The following is a 21,098-nucleotide window of genomic DNA, read 5'->3' as shown; positions in this document are numbered from 1 at the left end:
TAATAAAAGTAGCAGGGAGAACCTGATACCACAGTTATGAATAGTTCCCCATTCATTTCCATGAAGCATTTGGAACAAACAGCAAATACCTGCAGCGATGCTACAGCTGGGTTGATGTAAACATCCATACAGGTCAGCGTGTGTCCAGTTTGAGTGAAAAGAGGCGCGTGGGATCCGTGCTGAGGTCAACTCAATCCAGCTACGGCAACACGCAGAGGCAACGCGCCGCAGAGGCAACGCGCCGCAGAGGCAACGCGCCGCAGAGGCAACGCGCAGCAGAGGCAACACGCCGCAGAGGCAACACGCCGCAGAGGCAACACGCCGCAGAGGCAACACACAGAGGCAACACGCCGCAGAGGCAACGCGCAGAGGCACTAACTTGTTACTAATATTGCAATTTATTGGGATGCACCTGTAGTGATTGTCAAGGTAAAGTTTAGTACAGGGGTGTCAAACTCCAGTCCTGAAGGGCCGCTGTTCTGCAGTTTTTAGATGTGCCACAGGTACAAAACACCTGAATCAAATGGCTTAATTACCTCCTCAGTTCTCCAGAGCCTTGCTAATGACCTAATTATTCTATTCAGGTGTGGTGCAGCAGAGGCACTTCTAAAAGTTGCAGGACACCGGCCCTGGAGGACTGGAGTTTGACACCCCTGGTTTAGTATATCAGCATCTTGCTCTGCCTGTTCTGCAGTTCCAGTCGTTGTTGCTGAACAGTTCAGTGGTCCAGAGTGATACGTGGTGCAGGTGAAGATTTAAGAGCTTCTGCTACGTGGTGCAGGTGAGGATTTAAGAGCTTCTGCTACGTGGTGCAGGTGAGGATTTAAGAGCTTCTGCTACGTGGTGCAGGTGAGGATTTAAGAGCTTCTACTACGTGGTGCAGGTGAGTCCCCGCACCATGGCAGGCTATGGAGCACACAGCAGAGATGCTCTTCCAGACCCTCACAGACGGTCAGAGCTGGCTGGAGGTTTTCTGCTGGAGAGGAAATGGGTTGAGAGTGGAAAAGGTTGTTGTAAAGTGCAAACCTGACTGTGAGGCAATTCATTCTGCCTGCATATTGTGTGCAGTCATGTAAAATGAGTGTTATTTTTTTGGAATTGTGGAAGATTTTAGCTGTATAGCATGTATTCACTTTAGGATAGGCACAGCTGTGTGTGTGGGAAAGACAAAAATATATAAAAACAGATATGCCTATCTCAGCATTGTTAAATTATGTGTGTGTGTGTGTGTCTCTGCAGATTGAGTACAAGTCAGAGCTTGGACAGCAGCTCTACCTGACTGCAAGTTCTTTAGTAGGCGGAGTGTGTATCATCTCTCTGGTAGCTCTGGCTATCGAAGTATGTATGTATGCATACATACATACATATATATAGATATCAGAATAAACATTGATCTGATTGTAGAAAATACATTCAGCAGCAGCCCTGATTAGTTTTTGTACATTTCCATCATGCTTTCTGATGTTAACTGCAGTCAGCAAAGTTTATTAGTACTAGTTCTGAGTTTCTGCTCTAAGTTATCTTCAGTCTGCCTAACCCATGACATGTTCTCTGGTGGAGCTAGCAGACATTTAAACTTTTAGCAGCAGCTATGATTTCCTGCCAATCTCACCTGTGTGACTTTTAAGGTGACAAACTAAACTTTTTCTCAATCTGAAAGATTTATCACATAGTTCACAAGAATATGGTTTCTCACCGGTATGAATTCTCATATGGCAGATCAGAGCACGATGCTGTACAAAACGTTTATTACAGCATTCACAACTAAACAGTTTCTCCGCTCTGTGAGTTCTCAGGTGATCGGCCAAATTAACCTTCTGTATGAACGATTTACCGCACAGTTTGCAAGGATGTGGCTTCTCACCTGTGTGAATTTTAAGGTGATCAGCTAAATGACTGTTGCGTCTGAAGAGTTTATCACACAACTCACAATGAAATGGTCTTTCATCTGTGTGAGTTCTTTGGTGACAAGTTAAAATACTTCTGGTGCTAAAAGCTCTATCACACATGTCACATGGAAATGGTTTTTCACCAGTGTGTGTTCTGAGGTGGCGTATTAAATTACTTCTTGTGCTAAAAGATTTATCACACATGTCACAAGGATGTGGCTTCTCCCCTGTGTGAGTTCTGAGGTGAGCAGTTAAGTAGTAAGGCTTAGTGAAACGTTTACCACATACGCCACACAGGGCCAAATCGGATTTTTGCCTTTCTAGTTCTGAATTGTCCCTCTGATTTCTGGAGTCGAGAGGTTTCTGCTCTGGCTGCAGATCTTCATCTCTACTGGATCCTGAGTGGTTCTGGTTGCTTCCTTGGTTCTCATCTTCAGCCTGGACTCCAGAGAGGAGCTGCTTCCTGTCTGTTTGCTCAGTAGTTGGAAACACCATAATGGTTTCAGGCTCCTGCTTCACCGTAAGATGATCTTCATCCTGATCCTCCTCTTCCTCTTTAATCTTCACAGGTTCTGATTCTTCTGGTTCCTTTTTAATCTCTACAGGTTCTGGTTCCTGCTTCGTCTCCATCCTCTGCTCCAGTTCTGGGTCATTGTGGAATAATTCCTCATCAGCAGCAGTCACCATTGAGGCGCTGCTCTCCTGTTTCACTAAAAGCTGCCCTGCATCCTGAAAGACCCACAGCTGAATTTGTTCTACTTTGATTGGCTGAGGTTCTGGTTCCTCCTGCTCCTCTTTTATCCGCCTCCGATCGTCAACCAGAACATCTGAAGTAGCAACAGACATGATGCTGCGTAAGACCTGAGGGAAGAACAGTAGAACATTAATGCAAATGTTTAAAGTTCATTTAATACAATCTAGACTTTAAGGATTAATATTTTACTAATGTTCTCTACTGTAACATAAAAAAGTTGCTTTTAAGGATAATATTGTAAACATAGGCAAAATATCTCTCAATTAAACATTTAGGTCTCAGGAGCCTCTGGGTAAATGTAATCAGAAACCGAGGCAGCATAGTAAACATCGTGTTCTTTGAGTGATTAACAGACTGAAGTTCGGTATAAAACCCATTCAGACCGGATGGAATCACTTCAGAATCCACAATGTTTTAACCCTAATCCTAACCCGTGAAACACGAGTCTTTAACCAGTCCTCCATGTTTACACGTCATCCAGCCACCTGTCTGATTTTACAGCCACAGTGACGTCAGGAAACCCGGAGGGTCATAAGTCACGAACACTGGACTCTTCCGGTGCTGCAGCCCTGCGCTGCGTTTCACACAAAGAAAACTACAAACATGAAGACATTCAGCCCCAAGAAACAACCGCTAAAAACACTCAGGTCAAAAACACAAAGAGTGATGAACAAAGCAAACCAAATCACACACATGTCCTGATTCCTCCGCGGTATCAGCTAGTTCCCTGAACACACAGTGAACGTACCGGGAGGTTTTCCAGCTGATATCCGACAGTCTGAGCTGATGATCGATATCCTCCAAATTATGACATCAGCCCGTTATATCGCTTTATCAGGACACTCACTGACGCTTTACATGAAATCGGGCATTTCCATTGAAGTGAATGATGTTCAGTATTTCTCCCGCAGCAGCAGTTAGACTCTGATTAATTCTCTCATGATGAAAAGAAGATATTGTTTATGCAGACACTCACATGTTCAGCTCACGCAGCAAAAAACCTCTTCTAACCAAAGATACACAGAATGAATCCTGGAAGCTAACGCCGCTAGCGCCTTCTGGTTTACTTCCGCCGGAAGTATCACATGGAGATTTGCACTAGAAACAGTTCCCCCCCCCCCCTTCAGTTCCGCCTCCGGCTCTAAACATTTTGGGTTTTCATCCGATGATTTATTCTATTTAATTTAGGAAATGAGCCAAACATGCAAACAGTATTTCTTACATAAAATTAAATGATTTATTTTTTACAGGGACAGCACACATTAATTACATTTCTGAAAAAAATGCCAGTTAGCCAGAAGGCTATTTTTCATCTGCAGACAAATGGTAAAATCCCCTTAAAAGAATAAAAGTAAAATTACATATTTAAATGAACAAAATAACAATTACAATACATTTAGTAAAAAAACACTTTACTATTTAGCACTTTAGAGCTAAAATACATAGAGCAACTATCAGACAAACAGACATAAACAATAAATATACATACGACAGCAGAGCAGGTCTAATTATACAATAAACTATTTTACTGTATCATAAATGTGCTATACTTATTTAAAATGTTGTTGATGTTGATGACGGGAACGAGGTTCCATTCAGTAGCAGGTCAAACATAAAAGGCTGCTTTGCCAAAAGCACTTTTCCTAAAAATAAAAATACAATAAAAATAATAGTCTCCCCTCACTGCAAAAATGAAACCTTGGTAATAAATACAATGGATTACAGCCATTGTATTTATTTTGAATAAAACTTTTAAATATGTATATTGAAATTGTTATTTAAAAAATACCATAATGTGGAATTCATTATGTCATCCATAAATATAACATAAAAATGTAAAAGAATGACTGAATGACTTCCAGAAAAAAGGGGAGACATTAAGTTTGGTTGAGCAAAATACTATTTATCTAAAAAGTTTTTCATGTATGAACACAGAAAATGTGAAAAAGTTTGTCTAAATTCATCTTGTAATCATCCATCGTCTGTCTGCTCATCCTTACAGAGGAGCTCGTTTATCTCCACTGTTCTCTGGGCAGGAGGTGAGATGCACCATGGACATCTTTCCAGTCCATCGCATAGAGTAACATAGAGACGCAGGAAAAGAAACCATGACACCCTCTCACCTATCCATGAGAATTATGCAGATAGTTGAGTTTTATTTGCATAAACACATCACCATGTGGTGGATACAGCTATCCGTTGTGTCGGATTTCTGTATAAATCAAAAACAACCACAAAGAAACTTAGTTTGGCCTTTTCTTCAGAAAGTGGGACTCGATGCGTGACGGCTGCAGACTGATGCTCTGGGTTTTCCAGCTGTTATTCAGCAGTCAGAGCTGAAGACTGATCTCCTAATGGAAAACGTTTTTAAATATTTCTCCAACAGCAGCAGTTAATCGCTCTCTGATGATTAACCGAAGATATTGTTACTGCAGACGCTGAAATATTCAGGTCACACAGCAAAAACCATTTAGAACCGAAGGTAAGAAGAAGGATGCCTGGAGGCCTCAGCAAGGTTTCTGATCTTCTTCTTCATGTAGCAGGTAGTGAAGGTTGGCAAAGAGATAAATGGTACATTACCGCCACAAACTGGCAACGAGTGTCGACTAAACATATCATTTAAAAATAGATAAATAATACATTTAAAAATGTAATAAGGGACTAAAACCTCTTATTTCAAGAATCGGTTGGATGTTTTAGAACCTTTTTTTCCTTCTCTTTTTTTTTTTGTATTGTTCCTTTAACTTGTTTGACACTTTTAATTTCTAATCTTCTGAAATTTTGATCACAATTAAAGTTTCTCCTCCGACTCCAAATACTTTTTCTCCAAATTGAGTCCTGCTCCACACATGAAAATATTTTCTGCCAACTGAATCAACCAACTTTAAGACTGACTTCAGGCTACAAACTAACAAACTACAGTCACGTCCAGCTGAAAATCCATGTTTATTACTGGATTAAGAAGTTCTTAAATTCTGCAAAAAAATCCATAATACAAGAAGCATACATTCATCACATATTAATGTTTATCTCTAATTAAGTGCGTTACAATCTGCAACAAAGGAAAGATGGAAAGCAGTGATAAATTAGAATCAGTGTCTCTGGGATTTTACAATTGTTTTTGTAAATTTTTGCAATAAAGATCACTAATTTTGGAAATATTTGTAAGACCTGTTGCTGTAGTTTTTCCTCACTAGAAGAAAAAAAGTGAAAAAAAAAAAGCAGATTGGACACAAATATTTTTACTCTAAAGAAATTCAGCTTGATTTTAAGTCCCAAATAAACATGAAGCATGAAAAAGGGAGGCAGGTGAGGATGAAAACTAAACATTATACATCTTCATCAAAATCACAAAATATTGTAATAAAAACTAAAATAAATCTATTTTCCAGTTTATATTAATAAAAGAAATGGGATTTTAACCTTGATTTAGAAAAGCTGTTCCAAAATTTGATAAATCATGAAGTGTTTATCTACAGTGTGAGTGATGTGCTCTACTGTCAGTTTTGATGAAAAACCAGTTTCACCAGGTTCTTCCTAAGGCTTTGAAAACAGCCACAGCTCAGAAATGTTCCCACTGCGGAAAGAATCACGGATCACTTTGTTCTAACATTATTTTTACACTATATACATGGATCCAATCAGATTCGACGTCTGTTCACTTTTCCTCACATTATTCTATAGCTGCTAATTCCTTCACAAGCAAACAGAGGAGTAATGGGGTGGACACTTTTAGCAGAGTTAGCAAGTACTAGCTGTTTAGCAGCAGCTAGCTAAGGTTTTTTGTCAGTCTCGTCTGTATGAGTTTTAAGGTGAAGAACTAAACTTTTTCTCCATCTGAAAGTTTGATCACACTGCTTACAAGAATATGGTTTCTCACCTGTGTGAATTCTCATATGGCAGGTCAGATCACTATGATGTATGAAAGATTTATCACAGGACCCACAACTAAACGGTCTCTCCCGGGTGTGAGTTCTCAGGTGATCGTCTAAACAGGCTTTCTGTGTGAAAGATCTGTCACACAGTTCACAGAGGTATGGCTTCTCCCCTGTGTGAGTTCTGAGGTGACGCAACAAGTTACTACCATGTTTAAAAGATCTATCGCAAAGTTCACAATGATATGGCTGTTCGCCTGTGTGAGTTCTGAGATGAGATAATAAATTACTTCTCTTTGTAAAAGATTTATCACACATATTACAAGGCAGCTGCTTTTCACCTGTGTGAGTTCGGAGGTGAGAAGCTAAATGACTGCTCCGTTTGAACGACTTTTCACAAATCTCACAAGGAAATAGTTTCTGCACAGGTCCGTCTGAGTGGTTCCTCATGTGAACCGTCAGGTACGACCGCCTGGTAAAATATTTATCACATATTTTACAATACGGCTTATCCTTCATGTGGGTTTTCAAGTGAGCAGTTAAGTAGTAGGGCTTAGTGAAACGTTTACCACAAATGTTACACTGGTGAAAATCTGATTTTTGCCCTTGTAGTTCTGAAATGTCCACACCGTCGTCGTGATTTCTACTGGATCCTGAGTTGTTCTGGTTGCTTCCATCTTCAGGCTGGTTCTTGTCTGGTTCTGGTTCCCTGTTGTGATTTTGATCATTAGTTGGAGTCACCATAAAGGACTCAGGCTCCTCCTTCACTACAAGATGATATTTAACCTGACTGCAATCCTCCTCTTTGATCTTCACAGGTTCTGGATCTTCTGGTTCCTTTTTAATCTCTACAGGTTCTGGTTCCTCTTTTGTCTCCATCACCTGCTCCGGTTCTGGTTGTTTGTGGTACATTTCCTCATAAACACGAGTTGGTGTAGAGGTGCTGGTCTCCCGCTTCAAGATGAGCCGTCCGTCATCCTGAACGACCCACAGCTGGATTTTTTCTGCTTTATTTGGCCGTGGTTCTGGTTCTGGTTCTGGTTCCTCCTCTTTGATCCGTCTCTCTTTGTTAATGAGAAGATCATCAACCGGAACCTCTGAAGTAACAGACATGATGCCGTGGAAAACCTGAGGGAAGAACAGCAGAACATTAGTAATGACATTTCTGCAAAAACCCAACAGATGAAGTCTGCAAAGAATTTCAGGGTATAAATATCCTAAAACTCTTGACTATAAAACAGCTTTTAAAGATAAACATGTAAAACTAGCTTGATTCAAATTGTGCGGTTCAGAAGCTTCTGGGTAAGGTTGAAAAATTTGTCAAAAACTTTCACATTTAGAAAGTTTCTATGTTATTAAAGAAAAGTGGTGGAGATTAAACTGCAGCTTAAAAACACTGAAAGCAGGCACGACTTATTGTCAGAAAAACCTATTTAAATATCAATATGAAAATATATCTTACATCTATCTTGACAAACAATAGATTTGAAAATATACAAAAGGAAAAGAAGCAAAGAAAATATGAACATTGCTGAACATTTTCTACCATTCAGCAGAGGAATTGTCTTATTTTTTAGAGCAATAATTATGTTTCCATTAAGAGTTATTATTGTTGACAATATTTATGCACCAATAATAGGGTCTTAAAAAGATAAAGACCAAAAAATACATCTAAAATAAATTATTTTTTGCACCTCAGTTAATCCCTTCTTCTCCGAACAGGCAGTAAGTCTTGAAACAAACGATATAATGCTGGTCACATTTAAAAGAAAAATAAATGACAAGAAATGTCACCTGTAATATAATCTAAGCTGAATTAAGGATTTCTAGGATAAAGTTTTGTTGTGTTTTCCTAAATCCTACCATTTGGTTCAGTAAATCATTTTCTTCTGCTAAAACAGGAGAATTAGTTTTCTCATCTAGAATCATGTTTACTAAAACCAACAGACCCCCTGAAACACGAATCTTTTGTCAGTCCTCCATGTTTACACGTCATCCAGCCCGTCTGATTTTACAGCCACAGTGACGTCAGAGGAGGATCATAAGTCAAAACACTGGACACTTCCGGCGCTGTCAAAAAAAAAAAAAACGCTCCATAATTTACTAAAGGCTTCTGTGGAAAATCTGGATTTGGTATCTGGCTGTGTAACAGACATAGACTATTTGTCATCAACTAAATTTAAAATGTGCATAGTCGGCAAAATTGTACTGCAAGACTCCACTAATAATATAATAAACAGCAATAAAGTATCAATATAAATATGGAAAGATTAATGGGAGCTTAGTAGTTTTATGGTATAAAGAAATGAAGGCTTCTTTTTAATGTAACAAAATAATTGTATAACTGTACGTTTTACTTACTCTGGTTATTTTTGATATTATTCGATTGGCTAGCTGAAATTATAAAATGTAGCACTGCGCTGTTTATACCATGAATACAGAAGGATCCTAACGAAGCTGTAGATTACACTCCTTCTGGAACTCTCTTCTGTTTCACATCACGAAAATAAACACATCAAGACCAAAATGCACTCCAACTCCTAACAAAACAGCCCGAAAACACAAACAGTGACGGATAAAGCAAACCATCGAGATGTAAACAAAACAAAAACATGTCCTGCGTCCTCCGCGGTGAGAACTAGTTCCCTGATAATATTCTCTGTATTTCGTGTTATTTTATTCAGAACCGTGCAGTTTAACATACCGGGAGGCTCCGAGATGACTTGGAGTTTCCAGTTGTATCCAGCAGTCTGAGCTGAGGATCGATATTGATGGATATTTCTCCGGCAGCAGCAGTTAGTCGATCTCTTATGAATTCTCTCAGATGATTAACCGAAGTTATTTTACTGTAGACACTGAAATATTAAGCCAACAAAGCAAAAATCGTTTTTTAACCGACGATAAACACAAAGAAACTTATAAGCTAACGCTGTTAGCGCATCGTGTTTTACTTCCGCCGGATGTCGTCTTCATCTACTTTTTAAAAAAACCTTTATTGAACAAAATGAACAAAACAGATTTTCCATTAAAGAACAGCACATAAAAAGCAAAGACAAGATATAATGTTTAAAGAATCCGTTGTGGAACAACAAAAAGATCAGTTTTAACTTATCAGTTTAATTTATTCCCTTCATTGGCTGCCTGTTTCTTTCAGAATTGTTTTTGAAATTTTGTTTTTATTGTAAAAGTCCATATGGTCTGGCACTGAGCTTTTACAGACGCACATCCCGAGTATGTCTCTAAGATCTCTGGATCAAAAACTTGGAAGTCCCGGTTCCTGATCAGGGCAAACAGAACTTCTGCAGTAGCAAATGTGCTCTGGTGTCCAGATTAGTTTGGATACACATGTACAGCGCTTTGTTTTTATGGAGGACCAAAACCAGCTTGATAAGAAATAAAAGAATATATACATAAAATAATAAATATATATCCGACATATAAATAAAATAATATATAAATAAAATGATAAATATATAAATGAAATAATATATATCCGACATAATAAGAAATAAAAGAAGGAATATATAAATAAAAGAAGAAATATATAAATAAAAGAAGAAATATATATTTTGATAAGAAATAAAAGCATAAATATACATTTAGTTCTTCCTTTTCCTCACACATGAGTTTCCGTCAAGAAAAATAATATTTTGCTTTGCCTTTTTTTGCTTCTCCCTTTTCTGCTTGCTGTTGTTATGTTGTTGTTATGCTAATGAGGAGCTGCCTTCTATGTCTACTATTGGCCAATAGAGCTTTGGGACCAACGTCACTGGGTCAGACGTTGTGGTGCGTTTAGGTGCAGTCGCTCAGGGCCATCTTTGCAGGCCACATTCAAAAAACAAACTTTATCCCGGTAGTTTTATTATGTTACCGACTGCAGTGAAGTGAACCTCCAAGCGCTTGAGGAGGGAACTTAGTACGACTGGTGGAAATTAGCGTTCATAAATCGGATCAACCTTAAGCTAAACGTCGCTTGTTCTGCGGATATAACGTCGCTTGTTCTGCGGATATTGGAAAATCCAATATCCAACTAGAAACTAACTTCACTGCAGTCGGTAACACAATAAAACCACCGGGATAAAGTTTGTTTTGGTCTGTGGCCTGCAAAGATGGCCCTGAGCGACTGCACCTAAACGCCTCACAACGTCTGACCCAGTGACGTTGGTCCCAAAGCTCTATTGGCCAATAGTAGACATAGAAGGCAGCTCCTCATTAGCATAACGATGCAGTAGAAATACAGCAAACGGAAAAACAGCGAGCAGAAAATGAAGAATTTCTTATCAAAATATATATTTATTATTTTACTTATATATTTCTTCTTTTATTTCTTATCATGTCTGATATATATTTATTATTTTATTTATATATTCATTATTTTGTCGGATATGTATTTATTCTTTTATTTCTTATTATGTCGGTTTTGGTCCTCCACAGTAAATAACATAAACAAGATTCGGAGGATAAAACTCAAATGTTGGGGGAGGAAGAAATATTGAACGAGTTTGTCACAGTAGAAACATTAAGCATTATGTCATCACAAACAATTTGGAGAAAAACAGAAAAAGGCGGAAACTAAACGGTTTGTCTGTTTCTGGGGTAGATCTTCGTGTGGGACTTCCGGCGGAAGTAAACAGCAAGGTGCTAGCAGCGTTAGCTTCTTGGTTTCTTTCTGTTTATAGTCGCTAAGAAGACGGTTTTCCTGTGTGAAAAGGACATTACTGTGCACACAGTAACGTCTTCGGTTCACCAGAGAGCGACTTAATGCCGCTACTGGAGAAATATTCAACAGCATCGTCCACTAGCAGGAAGAGATCGATAATTAGCTGAGACTGCAGGATAAAAGCTGGAAAACCCAAATCATCTGGGAACCTCCAGGTAGTGATTGCTAATCAAAGCTATTCTGATACTTTGCCACGTTGCTTAAATCATCTTCTAATTCATATTTAGATTATACAGGGCTATTTAGGTGACTTTAAATTGCTCTAGGGCGAAAGCTAGAACACCTTGTTTTAAATTGAGCTTAATTACATATCTGCTTAAGAAATATGCTTTGAAACACAAGTTAAAATAAGGAATTTTGACTGCTACCGCGGTTTTAGACAGGATATTCTGATCAGCCTTGTTTGTCCTCTCCTGAATAAAAAGCTGTTATTACATCCTAGATATTAGATTTAAGATGCTGACCCCATGTGAAGAGGAATGTTTTGGCGAAAGCTAAAATAAAACAATTAGTTTTACAGCTTTGCAGTGTGGATGTGAAAAAGCTAATATTTACAAATATGTAATAATTATATGTATTAATTGGACCAGCTTAAAACTGAAGTATTAACTTTAAAAAAATATGTATATATTTACATATTTGTTCAAACCATCATCATGTTGTGGCAATAAAATATGAGATTAACAATCTGAGAAGATCAAGCTCCACCACCGCCTCTTAATGTTTTACTGTTGTCTGACAAAATGCACCACTCCTGGTAACACACAGCCAATCAGAGCCAGGAGGAGTGGCTTAGAGCTGTCACTCATTCCAGTGTATGTGCTGCTAAATGTGCTAATGGCAGAAAAACAACTTAAGTTCCAGGAAAACTGTTTATCTGCTGCCAACATGCTAATGTTGTTGCTGTAGTTTCTGATGTCTTGTTTTCTCTCTTTCTGCAGGTGTAAAACCAGACTTCTAGAATATTTTTCCTTTATCCTTAGTTCCATCCTCTGTTCTTATCTTCTTTTGACTCTTAACTTTTTGTCTTGCTTCTCTTTCATTCTTCTTTTCCCTTTTCTTTACTGCAAATTCATAGTTTAGACTTCTACACCCCTTTGCTAGAGATTCAACCTCTTTATCTGCTGCATGTGTATCATGGTTCCTTCAGCTGTGCATGTTCTCAAAAAAGTCTGTTGAAGGGAATCCTATGAGTTTTTTTCACCCTAATCATACCTCATTTCACATAATTTTATGGTAAGCACTATAAGCAATGTGTTCATAACCAAGCTTAAAATCAAGTGTTCAAACACATACGGTAGATGGAAATTTTAACATGTTTTTTTCCCCTTATTTCAGAGTTGCTATTATTAGCAAGATGTTCTTGCTGATCAGACCAAAACAAAATGTCTATTCTGGACCTGAGGGGAACTAAATCTCTATAAACTGAAGGAAGAGCAGAAAACCTGGAACAAACACGAGTAAAAGAATCAGAACCTCTGCAGATTGTAAAGGTCGAAGATAAGACATGGATATCTTAGTTACAACAGGTTCTAGATCTTTTGAAAACAAAGAACCAGTAGAACCAGAATTGCAACAAATGAGGGGAAATGATTGTCAATCAGAATCTCAGCAACTAGTTAAGATTGAGGCTGAAGGCATCAGACTAGATGACAGCCAGGATGCACCAAAGCAGGAGACTGAGATCATAATGGTAACTGTTTCTGGATCTCTTGAAATCAAAGAAGAACCACTAGAATTAGAATTGGAACAAAGGAAGGAAGATGATTGTCTACCAGAATCTCAGCGATTGGTAAAGATTGAGGCTGAACGCATCAGTCAGGATATAAAACAGAATTTACCAAAGCATGAGTTTGATTCCATAATACTAAATGTTTCTGGATCTCTGGAAATCAAAAAAGAACCAGTGGAACTGGAATTGGATCTAATGAAAGGAGATGATTGTCAATTGGGATCTCAACAGATGGTAAAGGCTGAGGCTGAAGGCATCAGTCAGGATGACAACCAGGAGGTATTTAAGCAGGGGATTGGTACCGTAATGGTGGTTGATTCTGGATCTCTTCAACTCAGATTGGAACCAGGAGAACGAGATCCTGAACATTTGAAGGAAGAGGACGAAGGATCAGGACCTCAGCAGATGGGAAAGAAAGAGGCTGATAACATTGCCCAGGAAGTACTGAAGCAGGAGAATGATACCTTAACCGTAACGGTTTCTGGAGATGAATCAGAGTACCAACAACCTGAACTGAATGGAAAAAAAATCCTGTGTCAGAACATTGTTAAAGCAGAGCACCATCAGGATATAAAAACTGAGAAAGCTTCAAGATCCAGCAGAAATGAACAGCAACAGAAAAGAGCTCAGAAAAGCAGAAGTCAATGTGATGATAAAGAGAAAATGATGAATGACAAAGTAAAAAAATGCCAAAAATGTAGTGTTTGTGGTAGAAATTTTAACCGCAAAGAGCATTTAATGGTTCACATGCGAACTCACACAGGTGAGAAGCCTTTCTCATGTGTAGCCTGTAGGAGGAGCTTTAATCGCAAAAATAGTTTGAATATCCATATTAGAACTCACACAGGTGAGAAGCCTTTCTTGTGTCCAACATGTGGGAGGAGTTTTACTTCCAAAAGTAATTTGAATGGCCATGTCAGATCTCAAACAGGTGAGGAGCCGTTCACATGTAAATTCTGTGGAAAAGTTTTTTGTCTAAAACGTAGTTTGAGTAGGCACATGAAAAGTCATACAGTTGCCAAAAACCTTTCTTGTAAGAAGCAAAAGTTTAATTCTCAAGACCAAACTCCGCCTGAAGATGCTCTAACTCAAACAGATTTAATCTGTGAGAGCTGTGGAAAAGTCTTTATTTGTAAAACTACATTGACATGCCACATGAAAATTCATACAGGAGAAAAACCTTTCCCTTGTGTTACATGTGGAGAATCTTTCCAGGAAAGCTGCCTATTGACTAACCATACTAGGGTGCACAATGGAAAGAAACCATTTTGTTGCACTACATGTGGAAAATCTTTCACTAGAAGAACTCATTTGAATATCCACATGAGAATTCACACAGGTGAGAAGCCCTTTCATGTGGAAAGAGTTTTTCTGCACAAAATAGTTTGAAAAGACACACAAGATCTCACACAGGAGAGAGACCTTTCTCATGCTTAACCTGTGGAAAGAATTTCAGTCAAAGACGTTACTTATCTGCTCATTTGAAAACTCACACAGGGGAGAAGGCTTTCTCATGTTTGGTCTGTGGAAAAAGTTTTCATAAAAGACATAACTTATCTGCTCATGTGAAAGCTCATTCAGGAGAGAAGCCTTTCTCATGTATAACCTGTGGAAAATCTTTCAGTAGGAAAAATAGTTTGTGTCTTCACAAAAATATTCACACAAGTGAGAAGCCTTTCTCATGTATAATATGTGGAAAATCTTTATGTAGTTCTAATGGTTTGAAAATTCACATGAGAACTCACACAATTGAAAAACCTTTTTCATGCATTACCTGTGGAACAGGTTTTAAATGGAAAAGTAGCTTGTATATTCACATGAGAAGTCATACCGGTGAGAATCCTTTCACATGTCTAACTTGTGGAAAGGTTTTCACAAAAAAATATAGCTTGTATATCCACATGAGAACTCACACGGGTGAGAAACCTTTCTTATGTATAACTTGTGGAAAATCTTTCAGTAGAAGAAATAGTTTGAATAGACACATGAGAACTCACACAGTTGAGAAGCCTTTTTCATGTATTGACTGTGGAAAAGGTTTCAAATGGAGAAGTGGTTTGAGTTACCACATGAGAACACATGGAGGTGAAAAGCCCTTCATGTGTATAACCTGTGGAAAAGGCTTCACTGAAAAATATAATTTTGATATCCACATGAAAAGTCACACAGGTGAAAGGCCTTTCTCATGTCTAATCTGTGGGAAAACTTTTAGCAGGAAACATACTTTGAAAAGGCACATGAGAACTCATGTGAAAGTGCCTGTGTAATCTTTAATTTCCCCTTCTGTGACTTAAGGTAAAACTTTTACCCAAATAAGTAGCTTAAAATACCCTACTGAGAAAAAGTGAAGAAAACATCTGTCTAAAGAGAAGAGCTGAGTGGAGAAATTTAAAAGTGGGGCTGTTATCGGGTCTAAAAGGGAAATTGTCGCTGTTGTAAAATCTTTAAACCAAATTTTCATGCTGACTAATTTTTATAGTCATCCCAAATTGGACCCTTGTCTATTTGGGAGATGTCTGAGAACAGCTGACTTGTCAGGTTAAGCCTGAATAAACTGATCACAGCAGTGGGATGTTTGTCTAAAAGGCAATGGAAAGTTAAAACTGCTGCTGTCAAGTTATTTTCTATTTTCTTTGTTTTTGAGTTTTTGTAAAAGGTTTCTAAATCAGATGTGTCACCCTGGTGTGTTTTGTTTTAAATATTTAATATTAATGTTTAATCTTAATGTTTTTATTTTCATGTACATGTGTAGCTTATTAAGAATATAAACAATTGGAGAATGGAAAATATAAAAGTTTTTTTGTTCTTTTCATCAGGTTGTCAGTTTCTTTCATGAGTGTTAAGGAAGCATTAATGGCTAATTATGGGATGGTTTCTGATGAACTGTAGCAAATTACTACAATAAATATTTTTGCTTTGTTTTTCCACAGATTGTATTGAAATGATTCATTGTGTGAAATAATACAGGGATGCATTTAATTATCCTTAAACCAGAGATTTATTCTGTAACCTTGCAGAAAAAAAAAACAATGAAATTTCTGGGCTTCAAAAGTTGAAATTTTACTAGAATGGGAGAACTTATGAATGTTAGTGGGGATAAAACCAATTAGTGAGGATGAGAAATATGAATTGAATTTCTGCTTGGTGTGCAAGAATTAAAACTAAAAGCATGTATGCTTGGTTCATAGGGAATGGTTCAATTGAAAAAAGAAGCTTTCTTTTCAGTGAATATACTTCAAAAATATTTTTACACAAGCTTAATAGCTAACTCCAAAAGCCTTAAAAGAGTCTTCGAGAACAGTTCTTAAAAATGTAGTCAGTGTTTTCAGCAAAGTTGAGCTGACTGTCCAGGAATGACCCAAAGTACTTAAAATCTGCCACAGTTTAAACAGGTTGGCCATCGAGAGAAACTGGACTCACTTTCCCACCGGGAGGATTCCTCGGGGAAGACCCAGGACACGCTGGAGGGACGATGTCTCTCTATGGCCTGGGAACGCCTTGGGGTTCCCACGGAGGAGCTGGAAGAAGTGGCTGGGGAGGGAAGTCTGGGCCTCCCTTCTGAAGCTGCTGCCCCCGGGACCCGACCCCGGATAAGCGGCAGAAAATGGATGGATGGATGAAATGGGATATGTACAGTAAATTATTGTAATCGGAGTAGATCCACACGGAACCAGAGAACATGCTAATTTCCATCTCTAGGTTGGTGATCCCTCCATTCTGTTCAGTGAAGAGGAGGAGGAGGAAACTCCCACGTGCTCTGTCCAGTTGAGACCCACACAACAGAGAACCACGGAGAGCGCAGCAAACTCGGACAAGATCCAGATCTCCTCTGACTGAGGCAGCACCAGAAACCCAGGCTGGGCAGTGAAACACTGAAGAGGACGCAGATGCAGCCCCTGTTGTCAGCCGCTTTCAACCTAGGAGAACACCAGGACCACAGATGGATCTGATGTCCAGCCACAGTCCAAGAGAGCTGTTTTTGCTGTTTTTTGCAGCTGACAGTCAAGACCATCTGTGACAACACAAACAAATATGCTGCAAAAAATCAAACAAATGGAAAAAAATATAAATGGGCTGAAATAGACACAGAGGAGCTGTATAAGTTCTTTGGTCTCTTGATCTACATGTCCATGGTGCAACTACCAAGTGTCCAGGACTACTGGAGACAAAATCATTTTTGTCTGTTCCAACTCCAGCCAAGATAATGACAAGGGACAGGTTCAGGACCATTATGTGGAACTTACACCCAAGTGATGTTCTGTAATACTCAGTTTTCTGGTTGACGACTTTCCCAGCTGCTCCGTTCCTACTGTGTTACAAATTAAAGAGAAAAGTTCAATCAGACGCTAAATAGTGAAGCAACAAAAAAATGAAGGAGAATAAATCAGTGTAGCTGCCTTCTGCTACACCACAAAAGATCATATTGAGCTAAATTAGATAGAAACTGAACAGGACGGCTGCTGGACCAGATCCTTGTTTACGTTGTAAACATTGTTCTGCATGCTCCAGATCCATGTTTGTTTTGAAACACAATTGATCTTCGTACAGAATGACCCTTTATTTCTCCCTCAGTTGTAACATTTGTTTGCATCAACAACAAATCGATTAATGGATTTTATCAGAGGTTTGTTACCTTCCTGTCTCCTGTACATGGCAAAGATTTTTCAAATTAAAAAAATACATTTGATGTCAAAAATTATATTCCACATTTATTAAACAAAGCAGGTCTTTTTTTTAAATATCCCAAAATATCTAATAGTTATGATTCTACTCATCAAATATCTGAATAGTTTGTCATCCAAATTGCAAACACTGAAGCCAGTTCTGCTTGTAATTTTTGTATCGTCCAGCTGTTCTTCAGAATTTGTTTATCTGACTCTAATTTACCTGACATTGTGTTAATGCTGGTAATGTAATATAACAGCAGATTTTAATGTATATGTGAACATTGAAAGTAACAGCCTAAGTTAAATGTTTTCACCTAAACATTCCTGTCCAACACAGCTGCACCGATTGCAGTTTCCTGGCCGATCACCGATTACCGGCTTTTTGAAAAGCCAAACTTGAATTGGCAGCAATGGGGTGACTGTTGTTAACTGTGCAGACATGACCTGGTCGGCCGGTTTGTCAGCCCAGCCTCTCACAGGAGAAAAGAAAAGCACAGTGGTTGATTTTTAGGCCTTTGCTGAGGTTGATGACATCGGTGGATAAGATCGGCTCCACATGCATCAGTAAAAGAATTCAACAGCAAAAAACTTACTCTTAATAATTGTAGTCATTATTATTATTATTATTATTATTATTATTATTATTATTATTATTATTATTATTATTATTATTATTATTTTAAACTCTGTTACTTTGCAACAGGGACTTCTGGTGTGATTTAAATCATTATAAGGAGATTAGAATGACATCCAGATACTGGTTCACATATTGGCAACCAGCACTGAGCCGACTCCATCAGCTGGAGCCACGTCTCACACACACACACACACACACACACACACACACACACACAGGCCCTGGGACTAATGATAAATAAAGTGAGCCATGAACATGCACTCTGCATCTTACTCCACCATTTTCATTTTTGTATTTATTGATAAATAGCTCAGGTTTACTTTTAAACATGCTGAATTGAAACATTTACCATTTTAAACTGGTTTCTTCATTCCAAAAACAAAATTCCCTATTTTTCCAGAAATTTGTGGGGTTTTTTGTCTTATTTCTGCACTACTGCTCTGGTGAATTGGTCATAATTTTCAAGTCACATCACATGTAGTCAGCAATATTTTATCACTCAACTGTTATAAGAAAATATCCAAAATTTGAATACTTTTACATTCTGAATCTTCCTGTAGTATATTTATCATAGAAAATATTTTTTCCTAAATTCCTCCATGTGTCTTCTGTCATATTTAGGTGAGATCAATCCAGGCCTCCATATGTGCTATGATTAAAAATCACATAATTAAGGAATAAAAGTATTGATCTGCTGAAGCAGCGTAACGACAAAAGCCATGAATTAATGTTGTTTTTTTCTTAGTGTTGACATCAGATTTGGTGAAAAGAGTTTAGTTTTCCTTTACAGAGGCATAGTCACTATAAAATTAGGATTAAATTGAACTTATTTGTACGATCAAGTTTCTGTGTTCATATCTTAATAGTGTTTCTTTTTTCTCTCCTTCCTGTTCTCATCTTTCCTGCTCTCTTTTGAATATATCTTCCTTTATTTTGACTGCATTCTTTCTGCAAACATGAAAATTTGCTACATTGAGAGAAGTTTCTACTCTACCTGCAAACATTTTAGTCCAGGTGTTTTAGTTTAATGTCCATCTGATTTTGGTGTCTGAATTAACTGAATATGAACTAAGAAATATTAAAACATGGTTCCAAACAAGTAAATCTGTTAGTTTTAAGCAGGAGTGGCTACAATGACATGCTCTTGTGCTGAAACACATTTATATTGAAGAATCTATCAAAGCTTATCAAACCTCTAATAAACCTGTTGTGACTTATTAGACATTATTAAAGAATAAAGGTTGGATTAAACCTGCACTGGGTTTATTTCAAATGCAGTAAAAGGAAAAGAAAATGAAAGAGAAAAGAGAGAGAGGAAGACCAGGAGCGAAAATTTTAAAGGGCAAGAGGGAGAAAATATCAATAAGAATGGGAGTCCAACAGTAAAAAATAAAAGTTTTCTGGAAAAATGACAGTCAATGAAACCTTTTTAAAAAAAAAAATAAACTAAGCTTGTGGGCTGCACAGTGGTGCAGTTGGTAGAGCTGTTGCCTTGCAGCAAGAAGGTTCTGGGTTCGATTCCCGGTCTTTCTGCATGGAGTCTCCATGTTCTCCCTGTGCATGGTGGGTTTTCTCCAGGTACTCCGGTTTCCTCCCACAGTCCAAAAACATGACTGTCAGGTTAATTGGCCTCTCCAAATTGTCCCTAGGTGTGAGTGTGTGTGTGCATGGTTGTGTCTCTGTGTTGCCCTGCGACAGACTGGCGACCTGTCCAGGTGACCTGTCCAGGTGACCCCGCCTCTCACCCAGAACGTTAGCTGGAGAGGCACCAGCAACCCTCACGACCTACTGAGGGACAAGGTGTAAGAAAATGGATGGATGGATAAACTAAGCTTAGTACAACATAAACTATTCTTCAATACAGGGAGTAAAAAGCTTTATTCAATCAATGAAGTTTATTTTTATAGTACATTTCAGCAACACGGCAGATCAAAGCTTTACATCATGACAATCCCCCAAAAAACATCATATAGTGAAAAAGCGGTGTGTTGATTCTAGATCACTTCTCTTTGGTTCAGAAAACTTCAGTTTTATTTCTGTTCAGTTGCATAAAGTTATGACACCACCATGTTTCGTTCTAAGCATCTTTTCAGTTTTTTATTTCACTTTTTACTTAAAATAAAAATTCCAAGACAAAGGTCATGGCCTACTGCTGCTCACATAAAACTTATTTTCTATAAAATGCTGAATTTAAAACATAATGAACAGATTTTTCTTTTCAATTTGTGTATTTCTGGCTGAAATACATAATTTTATTCCTCCTGTTATCAATTTGTTACCTGTTGGCTTCATATGGATGTGTATTTGAAGACAAAACTTTAAAATAAAAACATCTAATCAGAAATTACACGACCCCAATTCAGAACCTCTGTGATGCTCAGATGGCTCATTTATCAGCCAATTCAGTTACATGAAGGCGTTTTCAGCCATGTGTGACGGAGACAAGCTCCACTGTTGCCATCTAAAACGATTAATCACTCAAACCGAGAATTTATTTGAAATGTTTACCACACACTTCACAAGGAAGTGGTTTCTCACCATGAGACCTTGTATGCAAAGCTGAAGAGTTCCAGGTGAAACTTTTTCCACAAGTCTGACTTGAGAAAGGTTTCTCTCCTCTGCGTTTCTGAAGGTGATGAGGCAAACGGTCACATGCTTTAAACGCTTTGCCACACACTTCACAAGGATGCAGCTTCTCTCGTGTGTTTTCCACTTTACCAGCTTGGTCACTAGATGTTTTCCCAAATAGTTTATAGGTTTTGGGAGTTTCACTTGTGCAGATTCTTTTGTTTTTATTTGAATGACCTCTGCGTCTAAAAGCTTT

The 21,098-nt window shown here is 38.1% G+C and overlaps 4 protein-coding genes and 1 long non-coding RNA gene across 9 annotated transcripts in view; 2 read left to right on the top strand and 3 right to left on the bottom strand.

The window, feature by feature from the left end:
* Nucleotides 1–808: 808 nt before the first annotated feature.
* LOC103463187 (zinc finger protein 501-like) lies at nucleotides 809–3,715 on the bottom strand. Of its 4 annotated transcripts, none has more exons than XM_008406407.2 (3): nucleotides 3,392–3,699; nucleotides 1,865–2,750; nucleotides 809–976 (listed from the first exon to the last, which is right to left on the bottom strand). In XM_008406407.2, the coding sequence occupies exons 2-3, from the start codon at nucleotides 2,733–2,735 to the stop codon at nucleotides 858–860; spliced, it is 990 nt and encodes a 329-aa protein (XP_008404629.1). In that variant the 5' UTR covers nucleotides 2,736–2,750; nucleotides 3,392–3,699; the 3' UTR covers nucleotides 809–857. The 4 variants fall into 4 exon arrangements, with proteins under 4 accessions (XP_008404629.1, XP_008404631.1, XP_008404628.1 ...); XM_008406409.2 differs by having other exon boundaries at nucleotides 809–973; XM_008406406.2 differs by having other exon boundaries at nucleotides 897–2,750; nucleotides 3,620–3,715.
* Nucleotides 3,716–3,829: 114 nt separating this feature from the next.
* Nucleotides 3,830–9,502, bottom strand: LOC103463188 (zinc finger protein 501-like). The gene is made up of 2 exons (XM_017304309.1): nucleotides 9,223–9,502; nucleotides 3,830–7,646 (listed from the first exon to the last, which is right to left on the bottom strand). The coding sequence occupies exon 2, from the start codon at nucleotides 7,629–7,631 to the stop codon at nucleotides 6,417–6,419; it is 1,215 nt and encodes a 404-aa protein (XP_017159798.1). The 5' UTR covers nucleotides 7,632–7,646; nucleotides 9,223–9,502; the 3' UTR covers nucleotides 3,830–6,416.
* Nucleotides 9,503–10,971: 1,469 nt separating this feature from the next.
* On the top strand, nucleotides 10,972–18,196 carry LOC108166221 (uncharacterized). Its single transcript, XR_001776515.1, has 2 exons — nucleotides 10,972–11,393; nucleotides 16,670–18,196. It is a non-coding gene; the product is annotated as an uncharacterized LOC108166221 (long non-coding RNA).
* LOC103463185 (zinc finger protein 391-like) lies at nucleotides 11,387–14,455 on the top strand. The gene has a single exon (XM_017304300.1). The coding sequence runs from the start codon at nucleotides 12,746–12,748 to the stop codon at nucleotides 14,357–14,359; it is 1,614 nt and encodes a 537-aa protein (XP_017159789.1). The 5' UTR covers nucleotides 11,387–12,745; the 3' UTR covers nucleotides 14,360–14,455.
* Nucleotides 18,197–20,133: 1,937 nt separating the features above from the next.
* LOC103463179 (zinc finger and SCAN domain-containing protein 22-like) overlaps nucleotides 20,134–21,098 on the bottom strand; it is a 19,743-nt gene continuing 18,778 nt past the window's right edge. Inside the window, exon 3 of one of the 2 annotated variants that reach the window (XM_008406394.2) lies at nucleotides 20,134–21,070. In XM_008406394.2, coding sequence (XP_008404616.1) covers nucleotides 20,766–21,070 — 305 coding nt within the window. In that variant the 3' untranslated portion in view covers nucleotides 20,134–20,765. Of the gene's footprint in view, nucleotides 21,080–21,098 lie in introns of both variants that reach the window. The other variant, XM_008406395.2, reaches the window with a different exon arrangement.

This window comes from Poecilia reticulata, linkage group LG4, assembly GCF_000633615.1.
Source record: "Poecilia reticulata strain Guanapo linkage group LG4, Guppy_female_1.0+MT, whole genome shotgun sequence".
NCBI classification, from domain to species: Eukaryota; Metazoa; Chordata; class Actinopteri; order Cyprinodontiformes; family Poeciliidae; genus Poecilia; species Poecilia reticulata.
This window is presented reverse-complemented; position numbering and strand designations above follow the sequence as displayed.